At 39.6% G+C, this 27,623-nt stretch overlaps 2 protein-coding genes across 9 annotated transcripts in view; both read left to right on the top strand.

The window, feature by feature from the left end:
- Positions 1-258: 258 nt before the first annotated feature.
- Positions 259-17,309, top strand: rhot1b (ras homolog family member T1). Of its 4 annotated transcripts, none has more exons than XM_042484981.2 (20): positions 259-626; positions 2,300-2,358; positions 2,481-2,562; positions 3,073-3,116; positions 3,208-3,261; positions 3,405-3,457; positions 3,923-4,031; positions 5,636-5,737; positions 6,011-6,109; positions 6,237-6,345; positions 6,765-6,885; positions 8,092-8,176; positions 8,562-8,707; positions 9,439-9,539; positions 9,895-10,025; positions 10,259-10,342; positions 11,267-11,389; positions 12,083-12,285; positions 14,765-14,887; positions 15,585-17,309. In XM_042484981.2, exons 1-20 carry the CDS (start codon positions 590-592, stop codon positions 15,703-15,705), a joined length of 1,986 nt encoding a protein of 661 aa, XP_042340915.2. In that variant the 5' UTR covers positions 259-589; the 3' UTR covers positions 15,706-17,309. The 4 variants fall into 4 exon arrangements, with proteins under 4 accessions (XP_042340915.2, XP_087931678.1, XP_087931679.1 ...); XM_088075552.1 differs by having other exon boundaries at positions 15,588-17,309; XM_088075553.1 differs by lacking the exon at positions 14,765-14,887.
- A 1,213-nt stretch (positions 17,310-18,522) lies between these two features.
- rhbdl3 (rhomboid, veinlet-like 3 (Drosophila)) overlaps positions 18,523-27,623 on the top strand; it is an 87,490-nt gene continuing 78,389 nt past the window's right edge. Inside the window, exons 1-4 of one of the 5 annotated variants that reach the window (XM_088075556.1) lie at positions 18,523-18,596; positions 25,621-25,798; positions 26,006-26,641; positions 27,287-27,310. In XM_088075556.1, the coding sequence (XP_087931682.1) occupies positions 26,501-26,641; positions 27,287-27,310 (165 nt within the window). In that variant the 5' untranslated portion in view covers positions 18,523-18,596; positions 25,621-25,798; positions 26,006-26,500. Of the gene's footprint in view, positions 18,597-25,312; positions 26,642-27,286; positions 27,311-27,623 lie in introns of those variants that run through there. The other 4 variants (XM_088075557.1, XM_088075555.1, XM_088075559.1 and 1 more) reach the window with 4 other exon arrangements.

The following is a 27,623-nucleotide window of genomic DNA, read 5'->3' on the forward strand; positions in this document are numbered from 1 at the left end:
TAATAATAGCAGTTTAAATATAATATTATTAAAAATAAATAGATAAAAAAACACATACAAATATCAACAGTATAAATAAATGAATGAAACAGTAATAATTCACAAAATTTTGTCAATGTATTTCTTGAAATTAAAAACATTGCAAAGAGTCTCGCTTGCAGGACGAGTGTGGATGGGCGAGTGAGTCTCTTTACAATATACGATCTTTGCTCACCCTCACAGCTGAAAGGGGCGTGTCTCGCGCCCTCTAGCGCCCGCTGATGGTGTCATAACAGTCAAGATTAGCTCGCTGCCTGAGCTGAGCTCTGCTGCAGGAGCTACACTGACAGACAGACTGACTGAACCCCGCAGGACTGATAAAGTAAACACACTTTGGCAGTATCCCGGATTTCTCACGGTTTGTACAGCCCTCTTAACGGCGTAACGTTACCGTCTGCTCGGAACCAGCGTAAACCGGAGCTGACATGCAAACGTAGCCGTTAGCAAGCGAACCAGGCCGAGCGGAGCTGGCTGGCTGTACCCTTCATCCCGACAGGAGCATAAATGTTTCACACACGACAGATTACCGAGTTTGTCGACGCTGGAGAGGATGCGCAAGGACGTGAGGATATTGTTGGTGGGAGAGCGTAAGTAAAGATACAAATTACTTACAGTACGGTGGTCTGCAGCGTCAGCCTTTAATGTGCAGCCTGCACTGATGCTACCAGCCGAGCATGTGATGCTGAGACCACAGCACTGTCAGTCCTTTGGTCTAACCTCAGACTTCAGATCTCTCTTATTGTGTGAAATGTTCTGTGTTACTCTGTTTTAAACAGGTTGTCTGTGACTTTGTGTTATTGCTGCATAACCTGGCCAGGACACACATGAAAAAATAAAATAAATAATAGAGGTTTACCGATATTGTTTTTTCATGGTCAATACCAATACCGACTGTTCATAATGAGACTGATAATCAATAATTGGAAGTGATATGCATTTATAATGAAAACTATAAATCTTTCCGTCAGTATTTAGAGTTTGGAACATATCAAACTCCAAAACAAAACTTTATTGAAATGCTTTTAGCAAATGTTTAATGAAAACTGTAACATTCAGCATCATATACAGCAAGTTTCCAGCATAAAAAAAAAGAAAAAGTCAAGTGACAATTTCAGTAAAGACCTTAGTCCTTCCCATTCTGACACTTTCTTTGCACTTTTTTGGTTAATTAATTTTCTCTTTGATCATCAAAATAAAATGCTAATACAGATAATAGGCAAAATGCCAAATATTGGCCCCAGTAATTGGCCGGACCAATAATCTGTAGACCCCTAATGAATTAAAAATACCCTCCATCTGCTGTAACTTTTGTAAAAACAGTAGGTGACCTTGTTATTCTCTTTTCCCATTGCACAACTAACTATAGCTATTTCATTACATGATGCACATAGAACAGAAAAATGTTGCTAATTTGAACTTCATGTTGACCTATGGAAGAACTACATAAGCTGGTTGTCCTATGTTTTCCTAAACAGGTGAATGAAATCAACACAGTCCACAGAGATACTCTTTTATCAGCAGTATTATTATTTTACAGCAGAGCCAAAGAAAAATATAGTATTCTTTATAGGGATGGGAATACATTGATACAGCATAGTATTGTAATATTTTGCATTGCATTGTTGTATCATACATGGATGCCAAGTATCAATTATTTTATGATTTGAGTTATTAATATTGCAAATACAAATAAAACTTTTGGTAACCTATTAAATGATAAAAATCCATTGCCTTTTTTTTTTTTTTAGTCCAGTATCTACATTTTGCTGCAATAGAAATAATGTGAGATGAACAGACTGAAAACTACTGTAATACCTACTATTGCAATTCTCAGCATATAGCAAAACATTTGAAATCACAATAATATTGTTTGGGATAAAATTGACAGCTTTTCCTGCAAATTATGCTTTTTTTTTTTTTAGTTATATGGCTGAGTAAAAGAAAAGGAAGATGTAGAAGACCAGTAATTTCATAACAGAGCCAGGATGAAAGCTGCAATTCATAGCTCGTACACACACCCATAGAAAATATGTTTGTGATGTCCATCATGTGAAGTCTGCGCCCCAGTCACATGGCCTGAAAAGCTTGTACAGCTCAGTGACGGTTATTTTCCTTGTAAATTAATAAATGATGTCCCCGCTGTTTAAATATTAATATGAATTGTAGCAAGTGTGCGAGCAAATGTTTGGTGGACTGTTTGCTAAGATCTACCGAACAATCGGTCTCATTTGACCTCTCCTCTTTCTTCCTTCTTCGGCAGCCAAAGTGGGGAAGACATCTCTCATCATGTCCCTGGTCAGCGAGGAGTTCCCAAATGTGGTATGGATACATTATAATTAAATCAGATGTTGGAAACCTTGATGATGCCTCTCCATATATATCTTTTGACACCATTGATTTAACTGTATTATTGAATACTGTGTTATTTGTGTTCATCCTAGGTTCCCTACCGAGCTGAGGAAATCACCATACCTGCAGATGTGACACCAGAGAGAGTTCCTACACACATTGTGGACTACTCAGGTACAATATGCTCATGAGTGTTTTTTTAGATTTACATAGTTATGTCATCTCTTTTTTTCTGCCTGGCCAATTAAGAAAGTAGCACCTTTTTTAGAACCGGTTTTAACCAGGGGTGAGCGGATTGATACCAAAATATTGATACTACAGGTGCACCCTTTTTGTTTTAAAGATTAATTCTAGCATCAGTAGGATCAATACCAAGTATGAGATCGGTTTCTTTCTTCCTTGTTGTACCCATTTGTATTTGATGAGAAAAAGTGTCTCCATTGTCCTGAAGACATCTCGTGCGTGTACTCTTTGCTTCTCTTCGCTGTGTGCACTTACATACAGTTGCACACACAAAGCTCATATGAAAGTACTACATAAGCTGCTATTAATAATTTAAAAATGGTATCTGTATTGATCTTTGCAAATTCTGGGCCTGTTTTACTTGGCACTGAATCAAAACCAAATTTTATGGTATTGCCCAACCCTAGATTTAACTGCAATGCACTTGTCGTTCCCCTACAGAGGCCGAGCAGACAGATGAGCAGTTGTTTCAGGAGATATCCAAGGTCAGTCAGTACATCAATGCTCTCCTGTTAACGTGGAGAGAAGTGCTGAGTCAAGGTAAAAGGCTAATGGGCGTCTGTGTTGGTCTCATAGGCAAATGTGATTTGCATCGTCTACTCTGTCAACAACAAGAAGTCCATAGAAAAGGTGAGCTCTCTCTGCAGCTAACATTTCCATAATTTGTTTGTAAAACAGTTTTAACAGTAACATTTGTGAGGCTGTGATGCTCGTGAATTAGAAGTTGCCTCTCAAAAGAGTGATGATCTTCTGCATTTTTATCTTTTCCATAGGTGACGAGTCACTGGATCCCCCTCATAACTGAGAACACAGACAAGGACAGCAGGTGCGAACTTGTGTAAAAATAGTTGAGAGTTTTCTTTGTCAGCTCAGTTTCGGACAATGAAATATGGGTCAAATAAGGTGCCTGTTTCTCCATTTCTCTTGGAGAACAGCAGGCTCCTAATGCACAACCAGCCCAATAAAAAGTCTTGCAAAATAGCATTTTCTGTAGCAAGAGGCCAATCATGGAATTGTTCTACTAGTTTTTTAAAGTTATGACCTACAGTCACAGGGTGGAAAATGTCTCACAAATGCTTCTCTGTTAGCAGGGCGTCGCTGTGGAAATGCAGCTTTCCACATGAGCAGATTGACGCCTTTGTATTGTGAAATGAGTCACTGCTTGTGTGTGAGGGGAAAAAATACATAAAAAGAAAAGTACTCTTCTGCTTAAGACAAAATGTTACGCTTGTCAAATGTTTTTATTAGCGTTGATACAATGCTCTGTGTGTGTTTTTGTCACTCTGTCCAGGGTTCCTCTGATCCTGGTGGGGAACAAGTCGGACCTGGTGGAACACAGCAGCATGGAAACCATACTGCCCATCATGAACCGGCACAGTGAGATAGAGACATGTGTCGAGGTGAGAGAGCGACGGCTCTGTTAACCGTTCCTGATGTGTGTGAATAGTACAACAATTAAGTTAAATCCTGTGAGAGTGATGATCTGTTTGGATCTGCCTGATGAGGACTTCCGTATTCAAGTAACGCAGTCCTAGTGCTATTGATTCAGACAACAGGCAGACACAGAGGTGTTGCTCAGTACGCAAGGTCAAAAGAGACTACAGCACAAATGGAAATCAATATCTTCTTCTGTCGTCATAAACAGAACAAAGAAAGGAGGAAGTTTTTTCAACAGTAACTGTTGGATTGAAACTTTTCAGGGGCCAGGAGGAACAGGATTGTTTTAAGTTTAACAGTTAGGTATTTTTTTTAGTTCATTGGCGGTGATTTTGAAGTTTTTATCAGCCCATTGAAGACGCTTAAAGGGACATTTCACCACAATTTCAAAAACACATTGTTTCCTCTTACCTGTAATGCTATTTTTCAGTCTAGATTGTTTTGATCTAAGTTGCCAAGTTTTAGAGATATCGGCTGTAGAGATGTCTGCCTTCTCTCCTATATAATGGAACTAGATGGCACTCGGCTTGTGGTGCTCAAAGCACCAAAAAAATCCACTTGAAAAAAATTAACAGCAAAGTCCCTTTCCAGAAATCACAACATGGTAACCCAAGACTTGGCAACGCACACTAAATCAATCTAGACTGATAAATAGCACTACAGATAATAAAAAAATACGTATTTTTGATTTTGGCATGGAATGTACCTTTTATATTCATGTAAAAACATTGCAATTTTTGTTTTGGAATTATTACAATTATGTTGTTTTTTTTACATAACAGAGAAACTGAATGTCTCCAGAAAAGACCCAAATTAATTATATGTTCTTGTCACTGACAGTGACATCTATAAGTAAAGCCCTTTATAACCTTTGCTCTGAAATGTCTATGTTTATGATCCTCACTATCAACCAAACTGAACATGTGATTCTTCCATACAGTATGTCTGTGTGTCACTTCTGTAATATTGATTTTTGAACTTGGTGAAATGCCAAACTGTGGAAGCCTGCAGCCTTCAGACAATCTTGTCAATTCTATTGATTGTTCCGAGTTGGTTTACATTAACCCTTTTTGACCCTTTTGTCAATACTGTGGCCATTGGTGCACTTTATTTAAAACTTGGAGTGATAGACACTATTTGTTGCACATGTTTACCATTTATAGTGTTTACAGTGAGGAAGTCCAACAATTGTTCAAGAGGATTTGATACTTGACACCGGCCATGAACTTAACTCACTGTGTTCTATCAGACTGGTTAATTAAACCAGGCGTGTCGCTCAGACAGATCCTGTGTGTTAATACCTTGTCTGGCCCTGACTTACCTTCCACTCACACCGTACAGTACACCCACATACACACACACACACACACACACACACACACATACACACACACAGACACACAGACACACAGACAGCTACATAAACAGGGATGGCCCTACTTAGACCTGACACTGTATTTTCACAGGGTTGTAAAAGGCAAAGAGTATGCACAGAGCGTATTCAAAAATACTATATATGTATTTATACCAAAACTTTCCTCTTTCTTTTCTTGTTTGCTTTTTATAGTGTTCAGCAAAGAACCTGAAGAACATCTCAGAGCTGTTCTACTATGCTCAAAAGGCCGTCCTGCACCCCACAGGTCCTCTTTACTGTCCAGAAAGAAAAGACGTAAGAGCAGAAATATGCTGTTTGAGTTCAGCAGTCCTGTTTTTGTGATGCAGTGGTTGTCAGCTGATTTTAAATCAAGTGAATATATATATGAATTTACATTTTACAGAGATTTAAAAATTACTATTTAAATGTAATAGTTGGTATGAGTCCACAACTCTCTATAAAAATGGGATGTGTCACTTTTGAGGTTTAAACTTATTTTTAGCAGAGGGTGAATCACAAAATCAGTTACGTTAAAGTCACTTATTGTTTTTCCTTTATGATTCCCAGATGAAGTCACTTTGTGTCAAAGCCCTGACTCGAATCTTCAAAGTGTCTGACCTGGACAATGACGGGATTCTCAATGACAACGAGCTCAACTTCTTCCAGGTAGGTCAGCTGATGACTGCTGTAGTTGACAAAGTTAACAGTGTGTTAAACAAAAAGTACAATTTGCCCAGGACTTTTTTTTGGGCTACTTTTGACAACAAAGATATTTTTGTCTGGCCGCCCACAGCGGACATGCTTCAACACCCCACTAGAGTCTCAAGCGTTGGAGGATGTAAAAAATGTGGTGAGGAAGAATTTGAGTGACGGAGTTTGTGACAATGGACTCACTCTGAAAGGTAGGAGTGGATGGACTGGCCTCATACTCATGTTTATATACATATAAAGTAAAGCTGAACAATTAATCAAAATTTTTATTGAAATTGCAGTATGGGGGGTATTTTTTTAAAAAAGGCAAAATGTGTCACAACTTTCATTATAAATGAAGCATTTGTAGTGCTGCAGAGATGCCCAACCTACAAATCATATTCCAGACATAAGGGAACGTACAGACCCCAGTAAAAATCACATCATCATCATTTTTGATTTTTTTTCTGTGAAATTGAAATGCAAAAATTATCATACAAAAATTGTGAGTCATATAGCGCTATCTGTCAAAATTACCCCAATATTTTTTGCATCTTGTTCAGCCCTTACGTAATTCTCTTTTCACATAGTTCCTGACTGTGTTGTTTGGTATTTCTGTATTCCTCTTTAGGCTTCCTGTTCCTCCACACCTTGTTCATCCAGCGAGGTCGCCATGAAACGACGTGGACCGTGCTCAGGAGGTTTGGGTATGACGATGACCTGGAGTTAAATCAGGACTACCTCTTCCCTCCGTGAGTCTCCCGGTCTTAATTTTTTTTTTTAAACACTCACAACCAACTCCAAACTGTGTGCACACCTTCCCAAAAGCCTTGTTATTTTCGTCACCATGTGAAGGAAAATGAGACTCACACTTTTTGCACATTATTCCTTTTATAGAATAATACTCAGGCCCTCCAGGATGCTGCAATGTTGTGATCACAACAATTAACACAAATTGAGCCAATCCTCATGAATTCTACACAACCTTGCAATTATGTCCTGCCACTGCAACTTCACAGCAGATCTGACGATTGAGCATGGATGAAATCATAGTTGTTTCCTGCAGTGTTTTGATTTGCTTCTTCTTGCCCTGCTCTCTCTTTCTGTTCATCATGAGACTGCTGCTGTGGGAGTGCGAGCTCCATGCCTGGTAGACAGCCACTCACACAGTGGCAGGGCTAACTGTTAGCATCAGGTGGTTAGCATTGCCCAGTGGTTATAAGTGGGGTGTAACAACAGAGATGAGCTGTTTCGGTGTCATTGTGAGATTGTTGGGACTGTTTAAGAGCTTGGTGTTGGATGTTAGCTGCTGCAGCCGTGATAGCTTGTGATAACTGGGCAGAGAAAGCAGAAGGAGAGTGGCACACAGAGATGTTGCTTCAGTGCTGTGTTGAATGGCAGCAATAGCCGATCGTCTGCAATCAGCTTTTAACTCCCAACCCCCCACCATCACAAATAAACTCTAATTCTGTGGGAATCGCTGAATACTCATAATAATAGGCTCCAAATCCATGGCAGCTTCACATGTATAATTTAATTGCAATTTTCTCTTACCCCCACAATATCATAGCAAAAGATTTCTGTCAACATTTCAACATGCATCATAGTGTTTTAGAAAATCTGCCTTTAAATCTGGCATTGTAGGCCACACAACTCCCCAAAAACAGCCCAAAAATTCTTGGATGGGCCTGAATATTGTATTTTCCTCAAACATTATGTTCCCTTGTTTGTTCAGTTTAAACAGACATAAAGGTGGAGCAGCAGCTGTCTTTCCCTTTTTGTGCATTTGCTAAGTTTGATCAAATCATCAGTGTTGTTGAGCCCTGAATTTAATACTAGATTCAGTACTTGATATAACGCTGAGTGTGTAACATGTGTGGAGTTAAGATAAGTGTGTCATTATCTTGAGTTCTGCACAATGACTCTAACATTTACGTTGAAATATCCACTCTCTCTAGGTTGAAAGTTCCTCCAGGCTGCACCACGGAGCTCAACCACAATGCCTACCTCTTCCTCCAGAGCGTCTTTGACAAACATGACAAGGTACAACCCTGTTCTGTATTTACTTTAGCTTCTGCCCTGGAGAGGCCTTTAAGGAAAGCTGCTCAGTGAAGGAACACCACACAAAACCAAAATACACTCCCAGAGCCAGCGCTGACCACCTGCTGAGGCGTGATTTAACTTCTTGTACCAGAGTAAGGATTGACGGGAGAATTAGCTGAGAGGTTAGAATGAAAGTCAAAGAGTGAAAGTGGTAGCTTGCACTACGATCTGTTTCCAGTCGTAGTGATTTATGTCCAACTATGAATGGATGCATGCTTTTGATCTTTTGAATCTCATATGAAATATTTTCTGCTTTGAGCTACATTTTCCAAATTTTGCTGTAGTTCACCATCATGAACAGTAACCCGACCTTTGTGTGTTTCAGGATCGTGACTGTGCCTTGTCACCAGAGGAGACGAGGGACCTGTTTGATGTTTTTCCATACATGCCATGGGGTCCAGATGTCAATAACACAGTTTGCACTAATGACCAGGGCTGGATCACTTACCAGGGATATCTCTCCCAGTGGACGTAAGTGGCGATTAGTTAAAGGTTCTGTATGCGACATTCAAGGCGTTAATATAGCAACAAAACTCTATTTGTTAATATAATATATAGTGAACTAATGGTGTCCCGAGTGGAGGATGAAGTCAGACTACCTCTGTGTGTGTTGTAATTTGAGCTTTCTGTTGTTTGTTGCGGTTGCTGGTCTGGCCGGGTGTGGGTTGCTTCTGCAATCACAATGTCGGGATATCAGCAGGAACCGCCGCATGAGCGCTGTGCAAAATGGCGGCGGATACACACATACATTAACATGCACGTACAGCGGGACCGGCTTACCACAACAAACCACAGAGAAGCTCAGATTACAACACACACGGAGGGAGCGTGATGTCGTTCTCTGCTCAAGATGCCATTATTCCCTGACATCTGTGAATAGAAAAAGAGTTAGCTCCTTTGTTAAAGCTCTGATTGTCATATAAAGAGCCTCACGTCACTATATGGAGACCGTCACTATACTATATTCACAAAACTATATGTAGAATTTGAACGTTTCTAATTTTGGCACCCTCTAGTGGTATTATCAGAAAAGATGCTGTGGCTCACATGGCACTGCTGAACTGAGAGGGTCTTAGTGATGGTGCAAATATACCGCCAATTGTTGCATTTGTCATCAGAGACAAAACCTGTGCCACCATTGGTTACTATACTAAATGAAACCCCAGTTAAATGTTTTTTGCCTTCAACTTACATGTGTTCAGGTTAACAACGTATCTGGATGTCCAGCGATGCCTGGAGTATTTGGGTTACCTTGGTTACTCAATAATTGCTGAGCAGGAGTCCCAAGCAGCAGGGATTACAGGTGAATTACACCATCACATCTTCTTTTCCATACTCACATTAAATAGATCTGTACATGTTAAAGTTAATCCCAGTGATGCTTATAAGGAGGACATTTTTATATGTAGTTATATACCTATACTTTCATACATTATAACATTTGAGTCAGCAGTATTATTCAGCAGCATGAGCTCATTGCTTGATACTTCATTGAACTTCTTCACTGCACAGTCATGCTGATTGTATTCACATCAGTAAAACTGCACCAACATTTGGACATTCGAAGCGACAGTTTAATCTGAATGTTGCCGTAGACATGTATAGAGTGGCAGTCTGATTTGATCCTCTGATGCCCGTGTGTGGTTTGCCCCCCGCAGTGACCAGAGATAAGAAGATTGACCTGCAGAAGAAGCAGACCCAGCGCAGTGTCTTCCGCTGTAATGTCTTTGGGGACATTGGCAGTGGCAAGAGTGGCTTCCTCCAAGCCTTCCTGGGTAGAAACCTCATGGTAAACAGAAATAAACATTAGTAAAGATGAACATACTTTGCCCTCTCAGATATTTCACAATGTCCTAGACACAGATTACACCTGTAAGCTATCAAAATCCCCTTTTCACCCTTCCATATAGGGAATTGTATCAATTGGCCAGCTTTTTTCCCTTTGCTGCATGCAGTCACAGTTTACAGTCAGTTTTGTGTCCTGATCTGCTTTTACATGATGTTTTTTTTCTTTCCACTCAGCGCCAAAAAACGATTAGAGAGGAGCACAGATCCTACTATGCCATCAGCACAACCTATGTTTACGGCCAGGAGAAATACCTTCTTGTGAGTTTCAAAGACACCTCTACTACTATTTGAATTACTTTTTTTTTTCTTTTATTCACAACTTTTCCAGTACTAAAAACAAAAATAATTCCAATAACAGTTAAGAAATTCACCCATGTTTTTTTTTCGTATTATCTTCCATATAATATTATTATATTTCTAGTTTATTTTTCTACTTACCACTATTACACTAGGTTGTAACTGTGAATGATCATGGCTAGCCCAGCCTGAAGTTGACTCTGCTTACCAGGCTGTTTATTTAAGCTTCTTATCAGGTTCACCCAGTGCTTCTCTCCAGCAAGCATTTCTACATGCTTGACAATAGCATTCACATAGCGCTACTTGCTTATAACAGCACATTCAAAGTCTACTGTGTTTACAGAACATAACTGAAATATGTCTAGTTTCATGTGGTTGTGAGGTGTTACACCCAAACATTGAAGACGCCCATAACCAGCACTCCTTTTATCTCGATATATTTAATAATTAAACCACAATAGTTGAAATAGTTGGCTTCACTAGCCCTGTTTAAACACAGTGTTAAGTTTACTCAAGCACTCAACACATCAACTGCGCTCTTTTCTGTTGGCACTCCCTCTGTGCAGGCGTCACACAGTAAAACACCCTGCAGCAAAGTGACTGGAGCACAAATGCTGTGGTGACACTCCTGTGTGGTCCAATCTTTATAACCACTTGTGATGCTGCTACATCTGTAAAACTGCAGCATGTGCCCGTCTTTGTTGAAAAGCCTCAACGGAAGACACTGCTTTTTTTGCGATGAATATCTCATATCCGCAGTAATCCATATCTATTGTTTATCTTAAAGCAGGCCACTACAGCTGTCCACAGTGATACAGAGAACACTGACAACTATCTGTTGAAACTTAGCACCGTTCTCCTGACTCTGCCCTCCTCTCCTCTCAGCTTCATGAAGTGTTCCCAGACTTTGACTACCTGTCTGATGCTGAGCTGGCCTGTGACATTGTTTGCCTGGTTTATGATGTCAGCAACCCTTACTCCTTTGAATACTGCGCCAAAGTCTTCAAGGTAAAACTGTCAAAAGAGAAATAACTTTGTAACTAGAGATGTTCCTAACGACTCATTTTTAAACAGGTAAAACTAAAAGTAAGAAAACTCTCAGAAAACAGTCAAATATGAGCACAGTTTATTCTATAAGGTGAAAAAATATTCATCATTTGAAATCATTCATCCCATTTTGATGAACAAATGAACAAATATTATTTAAATGCTGATTCAATGTGTGGTGCTTTAAAACATGCATTATTGGCATTGCACATTATCCTGCAAAACATAAAAACTCACTAAATAATTGTTAACAATTAACATGCATTAAGTGTGTATTTAACATCCTTAGTCCATTCAAAAACACAGAAATACACACACACACACACACACACACATACACACACACATATATATATATATACATCCAGGCTTCTCAGGATTTCCTGTGCACTCAACTAATGACAAGCCTAAGCCTAATCACCTCTCATTCAGCTGAGGGAGGAGACATCCAGCCAGTGCAAGTATGCCTTTGTGTTTGTTTAAGTGTGTGGTTTTGTGTGTGTGTATGCGTGTGATAGTTGATCAGAGCCACTGGTTTGTCTTGCATGCTGATCCAAACTCTTCCCATTTTCAACTTTTATTTGGATGGTCGATTAATCTGCACATCCCTAATCTCAATCACGATTATTCACTGTCCTCTCTCTCCCTCCTCAGCAATACTTCATGGACAGCAAGATTCCATGTATGATGATAGCGGCAAAGTCAGACCTGCCAGAGATCAAACAGATGTACGGCTGCACCCCTCTGGAGTTCTGCAGGAGGCACAAGATGCCACCTCCCCAGTCCTTCACCTGTAACACGGCAGCAGCACCCAGCAGAGACATCTACATCAAACTTACCACTATGGCCATGTACCCGTAAGTATGGAGACACTTGATCTAAATTGTTGTTAAACTTACACTTAATGACAGCTTTATGACAAAGACAGCATTTAAATGGATGCAAGTAAGGTCTGTTTGAAGTTGAAATCAGTATCACAGCCAGCCAGCTCCCATTTTAAGCCAAGGCAATGTCTGTATCGAATGAGTTTTACCATTATCTGTTTACTATTTTTTTTTTACACACATGGCCCAATTTTCTGGTTTAAAGTGTTCCAAAGTCCCAGCATAACACACCCTTCTTTACATGCCAGCTTATTAGATACACCCAGCTAAAATGTATGCACTGTAATACTGTCCTACAATGATAAATCATACCTTCAGAAAGGTAATAATGTTCAGTTTATTTGTTAAAATGTTTGGAGAGGTGTTGAATCAGCTTCACGATCATTTTGGAGAGTTTAGTTTGTGTTGCTGTTGTTTGCATTGCAATATACAGAGAGGTGTTTCTGTTATTTAGCATCCCCTCATTGATAGAGCTACTTTTTTCTCAAAAACTAAACATTATGAATTTAATGATGACAGGATTTATTGCAGGATTGTTGTGTTTTACTGTATGAGTTTAAGCTGGGTGTACTAACAAACTGGCAACTGAGTGTAAGAAGCTAAAACACCTTTATTATCATGTCTCTTGTGGGTAAACCTACCACCTGATGAACATCTATGATGTCAGGATACGATAGTTAGTACAAATCACTCAGCAGAAGAAAACTCCTAACTTTTGCTGCCAATAGGAAGAACTGTAGCTGCAATGCAATCAGATAGCTCCTCCAAAAGATTTCAGATGGTCTATGATGTGTAATTGCCTATATTTTCACATGATGCATTTACACATCCCTCTGGATCTATGAAAAATTGCACACACCAGCTAGTCCTGTAAAAGCAGATCCTCTTTTTTCTTATGACTTGATGTGTTGACGAAGTTTAGTCACTGAGTTCTTGTCTCTGCTGTTGAGCAGAGGGGGGTGCTTTCAATCTAAAGTTTTAATTTGTATTTCCTGTACGTTGTGAGATTCAATTCTGCAGGAGGTTCATAATTGGCAGGAAATTCTGTCTGAAACAGGTGGGATAGATGGGTCGCCACTGTTTTCTTTTGCAGTCCACCTCATATATTATTCACAGTTTAGATTCAAAGTTCTACCGCGTGTAATGTCTGTGACTGTACTCCATGGCTCAGGATAAACCTGCTCCCTGTGGAGATGCTCCCACTTCTGTGCAAGTGTCAGTATCAGACAGACACGATGTACTTCAGTCTACATTAATGCACCTCACTGCACTCTGGACATGTTGCTTTCAAGTCTGATGCCACAGTGTTTTGCACTGTAGGTAAACGGGTTTCCCCGCTAAGCGGTAACGTTGATCTCTCCCAGAGGCTCACACTCCTGCAGTCAGTCAGATTGCAGTGTTGCTGTTAACACACAGTGCCTCTCTGCACATCACACTGTTACATCATTACATACAGCAGAGCAGCTCTTATTTAATCCACCAACTAGTCTGTTGGGTTTCAGTTTAAACAAATATTTGTTACATCCTTCTGTGGGAGGAGAGTTTTTAATGCCTTGTCCCTGACAAAGTCATGCATAAAAGCCATAAAAAGCCATCTGTCTGTCCCATTTTAATGAATGCGATACCTCAAGAAAGCCTTGAAGGGATTTCTTCGAATTTGGCACAAATGCTCAGTTGGACTCAAGGATGAACTGATTTGATTTTGGTGGTTAACGGTCAAGGTCACTCTGACCTCACAAAACATGTTTTTTCATTAACTCAGGAATTCATACACTAATTATGACAAATTTCACCCAAATGTCTTAAAGGATAAAATGATGATTTTTAATATCCAAAAGGTACGAGGCCAGCTTCACTCTGACATCATAATGTTCCGCAAAAACACTTTATTTTGGTCATGACATTCGGGAATAGAGGAGGAGGCATTTGGTTTGATACTGAATTGGTGACACTGATCTTGGGTTCCCACCTTGAAACTGTGCTGATTGTATAGATCCTCTGTGCTGCTGCATCCATGGTTTTACTGACATGGATGTAAGCTGTAAATGCAACTTGACAGGTCCAGGGAAGCATGCAACCACAGGGTGGTAATTCTACATTTGTTTGTTTTTTGTAAAAATGACTTTAATTCCCAGTTGGATTTACTGTTTGCAAGGCTTGTGATACACAGTTTCTGACAGGATCACATCATATCAAGTTTAAATTCACATAACGTTAGATTTTGCTCTTATAAACTTTGATAATCATATTGCATCTCATTTGGGATCTTATTTGAGTAAGATTTAACTGTTGTTTTTTTTTATTTTAGTTCATGGATTTTTGCTCTCAGGCGATGAGCCACAAACCACTCTTGTCATTGTGATGGCATCTTTTAACTCTACCTTTCTTCCTCTTGGGTGTTTTATATGTAAAAAGCGGTGTTGGTGTTTGTCTTCCCTGTATCTCTCCTCAGCCACGCCCGGCTGCGCTGTATGTGCACTTGTAACCGGTGCACCTTCTGCTTGTGTCAGAACTTCCTCAACTCTGAGCTGCTGCAGACGGTCAGGGCCAAACTCTACGCTGTTGTACTGAGAAGGTTCTTTTATTTTACCTTTTGCAACCCTCTCTTTACCTCTGATCACTTCACTTTGTCAGTGTCATCACCTCAAGCTTGTCCTGTTCATTTATCCTATTGTTTTGCCTCTTTTTTTTTTGCTAAGTTGATGTATTTTAAGGCACCAATTTTTCCAGAAATTGGAAAAGAATAAAGGAGTCACTAGCTCCTTTTTCGTTGTTTGATGCTGAGTCCTTTGAGTGTCATCTTACATCTCAGAAACTATTCTGATATCTTCATTGTCTGTCTACCTTTTGATATTGCTTGTGAGCTTCCTGCACTACAGTAGGATTGAAAGCATGTACTTTTCGGTTTGTCTCAGTGCCGTTGTCATTCGGTCGGCGTCAACTTGCTTGTTCTTGTCTTCCCTCCTGATGTCACTGAACCTCAGCCGTCTCATCTAACAGAGATGTCACAGCTCATTTCTTTTCTGGTTGTTTCATGTCATAACTATAATCCTGCATGTCTCTCATCTGTTTGACTGACTTTTTCTTTAGCATATCCACATTTCAAGGCTTCACCCCTGTTCTGTCATTTCATCCATATTTGCTTCAAGTTCACGTTATTCATTTTGCCGTATTCCCTCTCAGCAACACCTCGTCCCTTCATCTTTTTACTGTCCCTCCTTTCGTCCTGTCTCTGTATTCACCTCTCTCTGGGCCTGCTTCTCTCTGTTCAGCAGACATGTAAGCCAAGCGGACCTGAAGAGCTCGACCTTCTGGCTGAGAGCGAGTGTCGGGGCCACAGTGTTTGCAGTGCTGGGCTTCGCCATGTACAGAGTACTGCTCAAACCACGGTGATCCTCGGGCACCTGGGGCCAACCCTCTTTACCCCATGGTACACATAGAGCTATTTTGACCAGTCACTACATTTAGCTTACCTACTTGCATTTAGTACATGAAAATCTATTTAAAGTCTCCCATGGTTGTGTATCTTAAAGGAACAGTTTAACCCAAAATCAAAAATACATATTTTTCCTCTTAACTGTTAGTGCTATTATCAGTTTAATTTTTTTTTGGTGTGAGTTGCAGAGTGTTGGAGGTATTGGCTATAGAGATGTCTGCCTTCTTTTGAATATAATGGAACTAGATGGCGCTTGGCTTGTGGTGCTTAAAGCCCTCAAAATGTTTTTTTTAATTGTTCCATTATATTGTATAGAAGGCAGACATCTCTATGGCTGATATCTCCAACACTCGGCAACTCATACCAAATGAGTCTAAATTTAAATAGCACTTTAAGTAAGAGAAAATAGTAATTTTGGGGTGAACCATCCCTTTAATGGGTTCCAATTGGAAAAAAAGAAATATTTCACTAGGAAAGAAAAAAATGTATAAAAAGCTTAAATTAGGAAACATTCATTGCATTTTCATTCCACTGTGAATTTCTCTTCAAGAGAATAAAAGAGAAAAATGTTTAATTTTGTACCAAAATTGCTAATTTGCTTAATCTGTTTGTTTGCAAGGTCTTGCAAAGTAATATATTTATATTTATATGAAAAATTAGGGTAAACTGCTGCTGATCCGTAGTGAGTTACACGAGTGAGTTGCATATATAGCTATTTTTTTTGGTTGCTTGCTGATTGAAATGAACTTGGTGTCAGTTGCGAAAGGGATTGTGATATGTGAGGTTTGCAATAACATTGATGCTTTAGACTGAACAATATGTAAATAGTGTATATAATATAGTAGACTGTACATTTATTTGTCTTTGTCCAAAAAGATTCACACTCAAAATACTGAATGCAAAGGTGTTAATTAGCTCAACATCCTGGTCATGAACTCACACAAACATTAACATCTGTTATTCACTTTGACGGATTGGTTTGCCTGTCAGGGCCTAAAACTTGGATGCGCACTTTTTTTTTAAAAATGTTTGTACATCTGAGCAGGTCAGTGTTTGATCAGTGGATGTGAATGTGTTGAAAGGTGTGCTGCTCTCTCCCACGTCTTCCCACTTTGGTCACTTTATCCCTACACTCGTGTGTGTATGCGTGTGTTATTGCGCTAAGGTATGTCAAATTTACACTTTGCAGCCACTCTGTACATTTTGTGTTTTGCATGCTTCCGAATTTTTGACAGCATTCCAGTGTTTGAAGACTTACTGTACAAAAGAATTACCACGCCAAATTCTCTGAATCGCTTTCCATCTCCCAATTAGCCAGGGATTATAGCAGTGACTTTTATGGACAGGAGTGCTGAACAGAGAATAGTCGAGTCATTGTGAAGTTTGACGGTCATTTGACCATCGTTGTGATCTCCCCTGATCGCAGGAGATGCAGTAATGTGGCTCCAGGTGTTCATTTTCGTGCAATTGCAACTACTTGCCGCAAGGTTCAGTTTGATGTATTCACTCAGCCCTGCCTTTCCGAAAGTTTACAATAAATAAATATCTCTATTACATCTGGTGTGATGGATTTTTTTTCTTTTTTTTTTCAGTTCCACAGATTTGAAGATTTTGCAATGTAAAGATGCAACCCAGTGGCATGAAAAATTTTGGCATTGTATGTTTCTACAAAAAGAATGTTGATGTCAGGTGTGGACGCTTCCGGTCGCTTCTTTCACTTCGTTAAATTTAGGCTCTTATGTCTTTGGTGTGCTTTTTGTGGTTGGCTTTGGACGGCATGTGGCTGCAAATCATTCACCAGTCTGTAAACTTTCCTTCTGCTGTATTATGCTAGCTAACTGCTAGAGAGCACGAGTTAAAAGAACTGATGGGATCACACCTCAGTGGAACCGCACCGTGTATAATTCCATGTGAAAAATAAATGATTGATTGACCAAGGATAAGTTACATTTGCATGGTATTATTGAGCAAATATATCATGGTTAATATGTTGTTGGGGTTTGGGCACAAAAAACACTTGGTTATGGTCAGGAAAAGATCATTTTTTGGCTCAAAGTATATGGTTTTGGGGGCACAGTTCTCACTGGGAAAGTGGCACTGTCTCAGTAAAAAAAAAACTACCTTTTGTGGCTCAATCACTGCTGGAAAAAAGAGCCCTCACCAAAACACAACCAGTTTCCAGCTCTCTAGTTTATTGTGCTCAAACAGTGGTCAGGTGTCACACCAACCAACACCTGATGACAAAATCAGCTCATAAACTGCGTCACTTCAGAAATGTAGTAAACATGCAAATTTAACATATTCATAGTTTGCAAAAATGCACAATGCCAATATTTTCTCCTTGCGACTGTGTTTAATCGCTTCTTAATAAACAAATTCAGCTATTTTGGTTCTGTGTATTTCTGAACAGCTGTGTTGCAGTGAATGATTATATGTTGGTTGTAACGAACAGACAGCATTGTTTAATCATTTAAAAGGATACCTTGACAAGTATTTGTGACAATCAGATCTTCTTAACTATGTTTTTGTATCTGATATCCCACCACATCAACTTTCATTTTGTCCAGATATGACAAGATGATGGGTTGCATGTCTTAAGTTCAGATAGTAAGGCTAAAGCATATATGAAAACAGGATTTACTGAGCCACAAGAGGGCAGCATTGCTTGAAACAAAATACCAGTGGATTAAACATGTCCCCAAATTTAGTGGTTGCCAAACCATGCACGTTTTAAAATGCAGTGTGAAACTAATTCAAGTCTGTTCATGTGATTAGATACGTACACCAGCTTCCCTAATGAGCCAGTCTGCAAGGAGAGATGGACCGGGGTGAGATCAGGAGGAAGGAGGTGAGTTCAATGCATAATTATTATCTTAAATTATTTTCACAGCAGAGTATGAATTTGTGATCAAGAGTTCACCTCGATTTTGGAAACTAATTTTTCTCTTCAACAAATAGGCCCTATCTCTCCAGATAAAAGCTTCTCATTGAGTACAATATAGTTTATAATCAGCTCATCAAACTGATCAATCTATACTTTAACAGTTCACTTGGGCCATCATAGTAAGTTTTTTGTATTGAGCTATAAATGGATTTAACCCACATAGATGGCTGTCAAAGTATGATTTCATTCATACACGATGGCAAATAATATGGGGGATTTTAAAATTCAGTTTTCACTTGTCCCTCTTTTACCTCATGTTTCACAAATATCCCATTTCTGTCTTTTTTTTTTTACAAGCATATAAGTCGTGAGCAGCTTTACTTGAACAAACTGGGCAGTATGACTTCATGGCATGTGGCAGAGGATTATCTGGTTTTTTTTTTGTTTTGTTTTGTGTGTTTTGTTTTTTTGGTTTTTTTTTTACCTTGAATTTCCCCCACAACATATTTTAGGCCTACTCACTAACTCAAAAACTTTCTTTTAAGCAGAACCCAAAGTTTTGTTAAGTCAAGCAGTACCCTAGACCACTTAAGAGCCACTAAAAGACCCCCTGAATCATCTTGGAGTTGTTAAACCCATGTAGATCTAAGAAACAGTGCATTTGGACTTCTGAAGCTGAATTTTGTGGTGCAGCTGCTTTGTCAGGACATTCGAGGCACCACTGATTCTCACTAATGAGTGTCTGTAATTACGTGAGACAGTCAGACACTGCGCTGCATGAGAACTTCTATTTAACCATTAAAAATGAAGTCCTTGCTGGTACAGCCTGCATTCTGTTGAAACCAGTACAGTAATCTAAAGGTGTGTTTGTGTTTGGCACAAAGAGGACTTTTAGATCTTTCCTTAGAGCTGGGATTCCCTGTCATGGGTACTTGTACCTTAGGGGTTGCTTGTGTAGTTTCCATGGCATTTTTAGTGTACATATACGTATACTACATATTGTCACTGTTGCAATTAAGAGAGTATGAAAACTGAGCAAGTGAGCAGATATATTGAATCCGTTAGTTTAAAAGTAATTAACAGCTCAAATAGTTCACTAAAAATGATGGATTTACATTTGAAATAGTCAGCAAACAGTAACAGATGAGTAGTTCAACAAAAATGAGTCATGGTTAAAATAGTTATGTAAAAGAAACTGATAAATGATTGAAACAAGGGACCTTATCTACAGTATGATCTGATGTTCAGCTCAGTATCCGCCTAATGCGACTCATTAAAGGAATTCTTAACCTGCAAAGTGATCATTTCTATACCAGTTACTCTCCACTTGTTACATTGAAGTTTGTTTTTCCTGCATGCCTCTACAGTAAATGGAGAATCCAAAAAGAGAGAAGATGAATGTGTTTAACCGAAGCTCCAGTTATATCAGATCCTGTGTTCACAAACGTTTACACAACGCATGCAGTATGATCCAATACTCATTTATCCAATTTTATTGCTCATTCCCAAACACATGAAGTTTTGCTAGAACAGAATTTTAAAAAGATGTCAGAACAAACTGTCTAATGCCTGCGCACACCTGTATGTTTCTGCTCAAGTGGAGCTCATACAAGGGCCCATGTTCAGGGCATGCTACTGGTAAATGGAAGTGTCCAATATTGTGACATTTTTTAGCAAAAATGCATGTTTGGGAAGTGCTGAGCAAATAACTGGATAAATGAGACTTGGGTTGTACTGCAGGAGTTGTGTGAGAGTTTGTAAACTTATGTTTTGATATAGTTTGGTTGTTGTGAAATTTGGCCCCCAATGACTTTAATTCATCAATAATTTTCTCAGTTTTTGGATTCTTTGTTCAATGCGGAGGCACACGAGGAAAACAAAGTGTTCTTCTCATCTTGCAGATTGAGTATTCTCTTCAGACCTTTGAAAAGATTTTCTGTTCTCAGCAATGTGCTTTTCTTTGGTCAAATATTTATTGTGTATCTACCTGGTTCAGTATGTTGAAATCACTTCCCTACAGTTTACAGTCTACCGATGTTATACTCAGTAGACACCCTCAAATTTGCAGGAAAGATAGTTTTCCTGATGTCAGACATTGATTCTTCACAGTTTCTCAACCAATATTTACTAGTTGCATTGCATTTGAAATGCCCACATCCCTTTGCTATGCAATTTAAACTGCAACTATAGCCCTAATTTAAGGGTCCTATGTCTTTAACAAAAGATACAAGACCCTGAGAACATAGGGATAACCCCAGAAAGGGATAGCTTAGAAGTAATGGGTAATCAGTTAAAATAGTTTGAATAAGGTTTTGAATAAGGTATTGAAATAGTTAGAGTATTCAATAAATAGTTAAAATAGCTAAAGTAAATTGAATTGTTCATCTTAGCACAAATGCAAACTTGACCAAAGCATAGACAGTTCAATTGTATTAATAAAAAATGTATTGTAACAGTCGGTTTTCAGGCCACACAACAGTGTGTAACATCCAATTTAAACTCAATACACCTGAATACATTTGGACCATCACTAACGCATAAAGAAACTATTTGATTTAACTGAAAAAAGGAAGTGTGCAGGCTGCCTTAACATTTTAAGTTGACTGAATTTGAGAAGACAAGTTGAGGTTATTTTGTAATAATTCAACTTGGCTTCTCAAATTTAGTCAACTTAAATTTTCAAAGCAGCCTAGACACCAACTTTTTGAAGTTAAAACAAATATCTCTTTTTCAAATTGTACTTGAGTTCATCAGTGAGGGTCTGTAGGGAAATGTCAGAGGGGAAAGGTTGGGAACCACTGGCTTCGGGAACAGTTAGTGCCTGCAAACAGCTTTGAGAGATGCTCCTGTGAAAAAGGAAGTAATCTCAGCTGTTAATTTATACATGAGCTAGGTTCTCCCACTAGCAGGTGTTTTTTCTTGCTCTATATCTTGGCTCTTTCTCTCTTTCTCTCCTTTTTGTTCACACTCTCTTCCCTCATCTGCCTCTCATGTCACAGCTCCTCACCCGATGTTAGCGCATGACTTGCGAAAGCTGACACGTCAAAGCTTGTTTTGTCCAATTAGCTGCTTTTAATGGAAACTCCCATTGGTGCCTGTAGCTAACGAGACAATGATTCCCCTCACGCCGTGGTAATATGATGGAATGTGATCTGTCCTCGGGAGATTATGACATGGTTTATTTACTAATTGATTTATCTACTTAGTTCATTTTTGTCATTATTAGACCCAAATAAAACATTTTGTCAAAATGTTATAATTCATTCTCTCCATACAGTTGTTAAGTGCTTTTATGCAGTATAATTGCATGTGCTATGATTGATTTTACTAGTGGTTTTCCAGGACCAGTTTAAAAAAATAGCTGTGTTAATACTGAAAATAAAAATGTAGACTGTGGAAAAGTTATAGGGATATACATTGCATCTGTTAAGCAAATCCCAGCAGCTTTATGCCTTGAAGTCCTTATATTCTGCAGCAGATCAGCAACGAAGTCCCTAAAGTGTCACCCGTGTATTGATAATGTCTGCACAGACGACGTTTTTCTGTTTTAATGAATATCAGAATGTGAGAGGCAAAAGTGAATAGTGTTGAGGCTGTTAATATTTAGGTTAGACTACAGTTGCTTCCATAAAACTTCCTATCCACGATAGACTACATAAAACTTCACAATCTCAACATTTGGCCTCGTCAGCTGACCACAGATACAGAACGGGTTCTGGGTCTTTTTTTAAAAACAAATCTGACTCCAGCTTGAACCCAACACTGGCGTGTGGGAGTCAGCAAAAGACCCCTAGGGTTAGAAAAACAACTGACCGTATTGTTTCCATGGCAATGCTATCACATACTGTACCTGGGGGAGTTTCACTAGTGATACTGATCAACCTACACACTGCAGACCTCAGCGCCATCACATCATTCCTCCTAATACATGGCTTCCACCCACTTATTAGTTTTCTTTGATGTCTCTGGAGGTAATAGGTGGGTGTTTGCCTGAAATGGGGCCACATCATTTGGATGATTGTAGCAGCAGACTTGGAGGGGACCGTTTAGATTCTCTAAAACAACCTGGAATTTACAACTCTGGACACTCACTTCCAGGGTGACTTTTCCCTATTTACAGCACCTATATGCACTGCTTCTCAAGCTATTTTGAACAAAAGAATGTCAAAAATCAGTATATCATTTGGGAAAAACATGATAGTTGCCAAGGAAATAAGTCATCCTGTGGGGCGTACATGCTAATTTGTATCTAAATGTTCTCCAACTGTCTTTATTATTCTTAAACAATAACATGATAAATGTTGTGGATGACTAATTTTCACTACCATTAAGTTACATAACATAAATAAGCTAGGTATTTTGGAATGAACAGCATTACTAATCCTGAAACCTATTTTTGTAATATGGTGAATTAATAAATGTTAAAGCCCTCCTTGGGTGTATTTTGGCATTTCAACGACATTTCATATTTTTCTGATTCATTTCCTGACAATGATGATTAGCCACATACTGTGTGCTAATTTCTTTTGACAAATAATTTAATTTTGTGTTCAGAGTTTAGGTGGCTGTCAGCTTATATTTTATTTAACCATAATTGTAGCATGATTGCCTTAGGCACATCTCTCAGTGTTGGTGGGACTGTTTATCTGTGTGTCATTTTGCCTTTTTAGTTAGCTAACTTGGTTATAACATTAGTTAGCTAGCCTAACTTATTGCACAAGTTAATATAGCGTCTTATTTGGTTTCTTACTTTCCTCCAGCTAAGTTTAGTATGTTGTTTACTTTATGTTTGAGAAATAAAGTTAATCGTTAAATAGGAAGTGGCTGGTGAGGAGCTTTAAGCTGTCAAATCTGAATCCATGCAATAATAATTTGGGCTGCTCAATACAAATCATGGATCACCAGTAATGCAAAGTAAATGTAGTCTTTAATACTCTGAATTAAATGTTAGGCCATCAGATAAACATTTAGATTAGATTTGTTTAGGGCTTAGTATGGTAGATAAAGCGCATCGGTATAGATTACTATCCGCATGACACAAAAATAAAGGTATGTTAAAAACATAAAAGACTCAGGGCTTATGAGAAAACATTTGAAATTTGGAGCCCCAGAAGCAACCCTCTGCTCCGCCCCTGAACTCTTCACTGATAAATTAGTTAGCAGAAAAAGTAATAAAATGTTACCTCTTTGACTGTTTCTGACAATACACCCTCTATTAAGCATTTACATTGTGACAAATGTATTTATTAATGGTTAAAAATGTAAATACTTTATAGATCAGTTACAAGTAGGGCTGTCAGTGTTAATCACAATGGATTTAGGCCCATACATAATGAGTTTTTTATTTAATTTTTAATCACATTAATCACAGGCCACCATTTCTGTCTTTAAGAGGCTGTACCATGCTGAGCTAGATGATAGTGATGGTGATGATACTAGAATCATATAAAACTAGAAGATCTAAGGAATCCAGTGGTACCAACCAAACCATGCCAGCTTCTCAGATAATGGTGGCTGAATAACACTCCAAAGTTAGGCTAGATCTAAGCACTGGAGAAATGACATGGCCATTTCACAGGGCTCCCTCAAGATATCTGAGTGAAAATGGGTTCTGTGTTACCCATGAGTCTGCCCTTTACAGACATGTCCAGTTTATACTTGGCCCATACATTTTTTCCGGTCCTTTGATTCCTAATCTAGACAATCTGGTAGAATTGCTTTACCTTGTCAATGTGGACTTGAAAAGTGTTTTGAAATGCAAAACAAAGGAATTGAAAACTTGATTAAAAGTGCACTTAATCACGATTAACCAATGAAATTCTGCAATTAATAGTGATTAGAAAAAAATATTAGTTTGACAGCCCTAGTTACAAACGGTTGATAAAAGCAGCTTTTACAATGCCAAGTCGAGACAGATCCTTTTGACTAGTGCTTTTTTTCCCTTCACACTTTCTTTTGTCTTTTTAGCTCTTAAATATGTTAGGGAGACTGCTCCCATTGACAATGTAACAATAATAGGACCAAAATCTATTTGTTAATTCACAATGCAATAACGTTGTTTTAATAAGACGCTGAGAAAGTTGAAGCTTGTTTGACCAGCTTTAGGTATGTTTTTGCATAATTCTTGATTGTTTAGCTGGTCATACCAGCATTTGATGGTCACTCTAGCTGGTTTATCCATTGATGTTCCGGTAAAATTGAAACCAAATCAATGTCCTTGAGTGTAGAGAAATTGCAGTGTCATGAGGGGGAAGTATGAAAAACAAAGGGCATAAATCAGTTAAGTCTAGTGCCTTGGGATATTAATATGCATAAAGATAAATATGCGCAGCTAGACAGGCCGGTCACACCAGCATGTCCAGCTGGTGGCCTGCCCAGCTAAACCATCAAAGATCAGCAAGAACTGGGTTAGGACCGTCTAAGACCATCCTCGACCAGCTAAAACCAAACAAAACCAGCTACCATTATAAGCTGGGTTTTAGCTGTTTACCCAGCAGGGTTATACCTACAAACATGCTATCTTACTAGAATGTGAGACAATTTTATCCCTTTATTAATGGATTACCAACCTTCTATAACACAGAAAGGATTAAACAAATCTTTCTTTTATATGATCATTGAAGCACTGATAAATAATTTCACGTCAGCAAATGGTTATAAAAGCTATACAAATGGTTCCTTTATTAAAAAGAGGTATCATCTCATAGGGTTACATTAGTGCATATACACTAGTGTATTAAATTACCACATGGTCACACAACTGTAACATTTCAGCATCATGCACAAACGACCTACAACCTCTGAGCCAGTGAGCCAGTGAGCAGTGACAGCCAGCTGTTCATTCAGGGAGCCGGAGTTCCTCGAAACCCCCGGAGCGGGAGTGGCTGGTGATCCCTCCTCACCGCCGGCCAAATCTCTCACTGCCTCCTCTCTCTCTCTCCGCCCCCGCCCTCTCTCTCTCTCTCCATCTCTCTCTCTGTGCCTACAGGGACGCATGCGGCTGGAGCAGAGTCCCGGCGTCTCCTGGAGCTCAACCAACCATCCCAACGCAGGCGGTCGGTGTGTTCCTCCCCCCTCTCTGTGAGGCTTCCCGTCGGCACGCGGCGGAAAGAGCAGACGGCTGTCCCCGCGCTGCGCCGCCGACCGGCAGGAAAGCAGCGTGCCAGGTATCATGACGCACCACAAAATCGGGCACTTTTCTTGGACTTCTCGCTCTTGAGTCTGCCATGTGGCGGTGCCCACGCTGTTCTCTGTCGAGTTTCACCGGCTCCCCTGGATGGAGAAGCCATATGAGACCTGTGCGTCATCCAGTGCGGTTTGTCATCTCTGTCATGTTGTTGTTCAGCGTTTGATGATGTCACTATTTCTTTCAGATGGATCTGCGCTGTGCTGCTGCGTCGCATCTCCCAAAGTGAGAGGACTCGCGCTGTAAATGTGCGTCCAGTTCTGCTTCACAAACTTGGACCGTTGCCTCTGTTCGTGGCGGACAAAATCCAGGCTCCTCTCCAGGTCTGCAAACCTCTGTCACTGCTGACTAACGACCGTGTAGACGCTGGTGTGACACCATAAAGGGACTTCACAGCCCAGAACTATTTCCAAACTATAACTTAATAAACTTTTTCTGTGCGGACTGATTTTTGCCCGATCTATGTGGAAAAAGTGCGCTTGGGAAAAACTGGACCTCTTTAATTTATCTATTTTTTTTCCCCCTGGACTAATCTGATCCAAGTGAGATCCAAGAGAGGGATGCGCAAGCGAATATGATGCTCAGCTCTCTTACTTTCTGCCAATGATGATAGGGAGCCAAATGGGACTTTAAACTATGTGGAGTCATTCCTGAGGATTGAGTCGCTGCTCTCCGCGGGTGCATGGAGAACAGCAGCCCGAAGATGACGGGCGGAATCCGGGAGGCACCCGTGAACTCTTCCCCGGCGGTGGCGTCCAACGCGGAGGGCGAGGAGATCGAGGTTTTGGAAAGCACCGACGTCCTCCCCGTGGCTCCAGAGGACGTAAGTGTACACACACTACATAGACACCTCAAGTGCACATATGCCCACTGTTGCCTTTTCACATTTTTTTTTAATATTACGCACCTTAGCTTTCCTTTAGAGCATATTCTCCCAGTGCGTTTGATTATATGAAGAATGTAATAGCATGAGCCTAAAATGAATTTAGAAGTGTATTTATGTAAATGTAATAGCAATAGAGATATCAGTATTACAGAGCAAAAAGCAATATCAAAGACGCACAGTCTTTCTAGGAATATGGGACACGCTTATGCGCGCGCGCACACACACACACACACACACACACACACACACACACACACACTACTCTTGCTTCATTAGTTGTCTCAAACATCCAAAATAGCCTACTACTATAAGAAACCCCTTCCACATAATGAGCCACACTTTCGTACCTTATTATCTTTTGCTGCGGCTCATTGAATGCAATGATCAGATAATAACAGCATGGGGTTTCAAGTCTGCAATTAAGGCAAATGCGCACAGAGAGGGAAGTCCTTTTGGCCATCATTTCCAAACAGGTGCTTCTGTCTGCTGAGGCACCTGTTTCTGAGAATTTTTTTCTTCTTCCTTTCTCCTTCTCACTCACTCCTTCACTTGCTCTTTCTCCCCTCTATTCCCTCATCTCAGCAATGGAAGTCTCTCTTTGACAAGGTATGTACTGCAAGCAACAGTGATTTCAGTCTCTCACCATATGCATGTTTCACTCATTGTGGAGCAGTGTTGTCTGCAAAGGCGCTCATCTGTGTGTGAACCCCGGGTGACCTCTGATTTAATGTCTGTTGTTATTATTAGCTCGGACCAGCATGGATGTGTTGGCCAGAGGAAACACTGCATTGTCCCGCTTAAAGGTCATGAAACATGGGGAAGATTTTGGATGAACTGAGATGCAATATTGCACCATAAGCAATTAAGCATCAGTGGTAACAGGAAAACAGGATAACATTACTTTCTGTGAAAAATATTC

The sequence above is a fragment of the Plectropomus leopardus genome, chromosome 3 (genome assembly GCF_026936395.1).
Source record: "Plectropomus leopardus strain MGB_pleo_1.0 chromosome 3, ASM2693639v1, whole genome shotgun sequence".
NCBI lineage: Eukaryota > Metazoa > Chordata > Actinopteri > Perciformes > Serranidae > Plectropomus > Plectropomus leopardus.